Source organism: Engraulis encrasicolus, chromosome 17, assembly GCF_034702125.1.
Source record: "Engraulis encrasicolus isolate BLACKSEA-1 chromosome 17, IST_EnEncr_1.0, whole genome shotgun sequence".
Lineage (NCBI taxonomy): Eukaryota > Metazoa > Chordata > Actinopteri > Clupeiformes > Engraulidae > Engraulis > Engraulis encrasicolus.
The window spans coordinates 1,774,497-1,779,058 of NC_085873.1; the positions used below are offsets into that span (position 1 = coordinate 1,774,497).

At 44.6% G+C, this 4,562-nt stretch overlaps 1 protein-coding gene across 1 annotated transcript in view; it reads right to left on the minus strand.

Moving 5' to 3' along the window:
* The window catches only part of pcgf5b (polycomb group ring finger 5b), a 40,209-nt gene extending 35,918 nt beyond the window's left edge, over positions 1 to 4,291 (minus strand). Inside the window, exons 1-2 of the mRNA XM_063221532.1 lie at positions 3,999 to 4,291; positions 2,311 to 2,762 (exon numbers count right to left, since the gene is read on the minus strand). Coding sequence (XP_063077602.1) covers positions 2,311 to 2,428 — 118 coding nt within the window. The 5' untranslated portion in view covers positions 2,429 to 2,762; positions 3,999 to 4,291. The remainder of the gene's footprint in view (positions 1 to 2,310; positions 2,763 to 3,998) is intronic.
* Between the last annotated feature and the right edge of the window lie 271 nt (positions 4,292 to 4,562).

Below are 4,562 nucleotides of genomic sequence, written 5' to 3' on the forward strand. Positions count from 1 at the left end.
ACAGTCCCTTGACAGTGAGGGCAGTACAGCTAAACAAACACGGAGCTGAGTCTACACTGTGACTATGGAACATTCTCACTAGCAAACTGAACCACACATTTTGTGTTGTGAATTCAGCATTTCAGAGAGCCGAGTTTAGCACTTCTGGTGTTGATCCGACATTGGTGTGGAATCACCACTGTGACGCTGACTGTGGTCTTGCTAGCTTAAGTTGACATGATTGCATTCTCCCATCGTTTTCTCTGTGTTGTCACTGCTATTAGAGAAGTCAAGCAGGCCCCCGGTCGTCGCTCAGATGGTTGGGGCGTTGACTGTTACGCCGGGGACCCGGGTTTGATTCCGGCCCAAGGTCATTTCATGATCCTCCCTCATCTCTCTCTGTCCCACTCGCTTCCTGATACCATCTCACAATGTCCTCTAAAATAAAGGTAGAAAAGCCCTTCAAATATATATTTTTAAAGACAAGCAAAGCATCTTCCTCCCTCCTGTCTTTCCCAATCTGGTGTATCACAGGTGAGGAGACTACTGTCAGTTCAAAGTTAGAAGGAGAGTCTCTGAAGTAGCTCCAATGTGGAAACAATTCATCACAAGCCATGAGAAAAAAGGGACATGTTGAGATGATCATAGATTCTGATTGTGCAGATTCTAAGATTTGCAACGATACCTTACACATGGAGTAATATCTGATGGATTTATGGTCTATTGAATGTGTTCACTGCTTAAAGTAGAACACAGAGAAATCAGCTCTGAAAGTTTCTCTTTCCCATAGAAAAGCCACAAAGATAGTCCCTTTGAAGACAAAATAATAGCTTTTAGGTAAACCTGCTTTCTGAAACAGTGAGTAGCCTCTTCAAGACCTCAACTTGCACATTCTGCAAACGATGACAATCACGAAACAATGAGAAAAAAGTCTTTAATTGTGATTTTCTCAGTTTCACTCGGACAAACATGTGACTCATTTGAAACATTTGAAATCCTGTCACATTTGTAATCTTATTCTTCTACTTAGAGAGGTACCAGAAGACTGATGTTTGGACGTACATCTTCATCAGAGTCAAGATGGGAACCGACTGCACTAGTAAAGTATCTAGTGTTAATGGAACACTTACTGTTAAAGAATGCAACCAATTCGATGCGTGAGCAATTACCTGAAATAAGGTGGACGGTTAATTTAACTATAAGACCACGGCTGCCCTCTGTCTTTTTCGAATAGTCCGGAGAAACCATCTTTCTGACTTGATTGTCTGGATTTTCCATGTCAAAATTTGCCCTGTGCATGTATTCTTTGTGTTCTCTTGTCAAACAATTGAACACTTTAACCCCTTAAGACACGGCATTATAAATTATCTGTTACCAGAATGGCAATGACCAAGTCGTGATGTATTACTAAAGGCCCTGTGCACTGTCAAAGTAGTGTAGTACTATAGTACCAATACAAATCGATGGTGAAACTTTTATTTTACGCCGGAGCTATCCTTTAACTTTCAATGTCTATTACAGAGTGCCACAGGAGGTACGACGTGCATTAAGGGGCTACGCAACATGAGTTGTGTATTAAAAATTTACTTTTACGAACATTATTACATTATTATATCTAACCGTTTTGGAGTCGGTAGGCCACTCTAACAGCAGCAGCAGCCCTACTCAGCACATTTGAACTATTTTCCAAGCCATAGCGTTGGCTCAAACCTCTTGGTAACATTCTGTCAAATGTAATGTAATGTGAGATTTCGAGCTCAAGGCTGCGGTTAGGAGGGTAGTAGTTTGGTGACAATGTGTGTAATTTGTTTTTGGATGTTGTCCTGTTCTGCCATTAAAACCCACATTGTGTTTTGTGTTAAACCTGAGATTTTAGTGATACTAATCTGACTTAAACGCTCCAATACCAGTGGTTTTCAATACCATAGTTTATACAGAGGGCATCTTGCCACTATGTGTGGGGATTTTGGATATATTATTATGAATAAAGGCAGTTTAAATGAGACTTTCATACAACATTTTATATGTAATTTCTAGCAGTGAGCACGCCAATAGTCATGCATCTACGTCAGTGAGCAACTAGAATACTGTAGCCTATATTTAATTCTATTTAGTCTCCCTGATGCATGCTTGTTCTGTAACTCTGAAACAGTGAATTGTGTGTGTGTGTGTGTGTGTGTGTGTGTGTGTGTGTGTGTGTGTGTGTGTGTGTGTGTGTGTGTGTGTGTGTGTGTGTGTGTGTGTGTGTGTGCTTGCGTACGTGCGTGTGTGTGTGTGTGTGTGTGTGTGTGTGTGTGTGTGTGTGTGTGTGTGTGTGTGTTGCCCACTTACATGTATGGAGACACTCGGTGACGGTGGTGGGCTTGATCAGGTAGCCTTTGCACACGTAGCAAGTGATGAAGTAGTTGAAGTCCTTGACCAGGTGCTTCCTGGGTGTGGCGGCCATCATTGGAGCTGCACAGGCTGGCCACAGGTGACCAGATGACTGGGTGACAAGATAAGAGGACGGGTGGAGAGGGGAAGGGGAAGGAGGAAGGAGGAGCAGGGGACCGGGTGGGGTGAGATGGGGTCGCTCAGCAGGGGAAGTAGGGGACTCTCACTCAGTAGGCTGGGGGTGGAGAAATCAGTGCCTTGTGGTGGTGATGGTGGGTGATCTTGGTAGCAGGGCCCTCATGGGCGACCACTCCGATGGGATGCTTCACGCAGGGCCAACATAGTCTATGGAGTGCTGTGTGAGACAGGGCACCACGAAGATGGCATTCTCACCCACCGGGTCTTGTGAGCTGCGCAGAATTCATACACACATTTTTTTTATAAGTTAGACCAGAACGATATGTTTATTATTTTTGCAATGCTGTACCACAAGTAGGCCTAAGTAGGCCTACACATTCAAGAAATAAAATCTGCATAACAAAATGCATGTCTGTGTAAAGGACAAAATGGCTTTTTGTAGTGTGAGTGGCTAATTGTGAAAATTGTAACAAAAGGGGAAGTCTCTTTCAGTGCTGTTAAAATTCAGAAACACCCAACTGAAAAAAAGTTTACAGGCGCCCTGCCAAGACTACAGGTGCACTGACTGTACTCTTCTGGTTAGTCCCGCCTACCAACAGTGCTTTCAAAGCGAAAGTGATGGCCACTTTAAGACAGCGAGAGTCAGAGTTGAAGACCTCTCGGTAAAATTACATAACTCTCATTCTGACTCTGGATCTAAAAATATTTGCTCGTCCATTACTGTTGTAGCGTATTAGCAATGTAGCCAGAAATGGGCTAACAGTACAACTGTGTCCGCAAATCACCAATGCTGCAAGGGTGAGGTTTGCTGCCATTTCGGCAACATTGTTTTGAATTCCGAACTAGTTGTTGTTGTAATAGTGTTATAGAAGTGCATACGGTGATGCTGCAAAATGCTACAAAGTTCTCTAAGGCCCAGCTATGACCCGTGTCCGGAAAATTGTAGTACAGTCCTGTGTGACAGTCAAGCTGCCAACATCAGTTGAATCTCCGGTGTTGTTGTGAACTGTCATGGGGATTGCATGTGAGCTCCATAGTGACAACAGCGAACATGCACCGGCATTAACAACAAATCAGCGACATGACACTTCGTGCAGGCTATTATAACCCCCGTTCTTGGTCGGCGTATGGCGAGTAATAATCACAAACACTGGAGCCAAACCGCAGTCCAACTGACTTGCAACTCAACTTGCAGCTATTGGTTCAAGTGTCACTTTCCACTCCGAAGGGCCACCCATCACATTTTCCGAGCGCTGTTCGCCTGACAAAATAAAATATCTAGCACCGGAGCACACACACACCATCAACTAGTCTCCCCTCTAGGCGCGCGCTCACACACACACACAGGAACTTGAGATGTGACACATGATCGCATTCTTATCCCACTCGAAACTTTACGATAGATGTGTGTGCACCTTGTGAAAAACGACACGCAATGCCGCCCGCCGGCTCAGCTCAGACCAATACAGCCCCCCCAGCCCTCGTTTACCCCAAACCCCATCTCTTACCTTCCCGAATATATCACGAGTGCATGTCGGTGACGGAGCTGTCTGGACAAATACAGTGTGCGTGATGCGAGGAAGCTGCACATGAGAAAGTACAACGGCAGAACACGGAACTGCTCGGCGCAGAGATGATAGGCGAAAGGGGCGGAGGAGGCACCAGCACTTGTTTACGCATTGCTGCCTGATCCACTCCGCGACAGATACGCTCTGATTGGATACAAACTAGGGCGCAGCCTTTCGATTACCAGTTTCTAACTGTAGCCTTCAAATCAACAGAAGTCAAGAAATAGCAATGAAGGGAAATTGTTTATCAATAAGACGTGAAAACGCCATCAGAGATAAATGGAGGGCGAGAGAGTGGGCTGTAGGTTGTCTGTCTCTTTTACGCACTGTCAACGCAGTTGGGAACTGTTAGGCCCACTACAATACAGAGAATCCTAAGAATGTTGGCGCGCAGGTATGAGAAATATTGATCCCAAACTGGCTAAAATCTAGAGGTAAGAGGGGCACTCAGCTCATGATTTTGTTTGGAAGGATTATGTTCCATAACCTACAGATATGAAGACA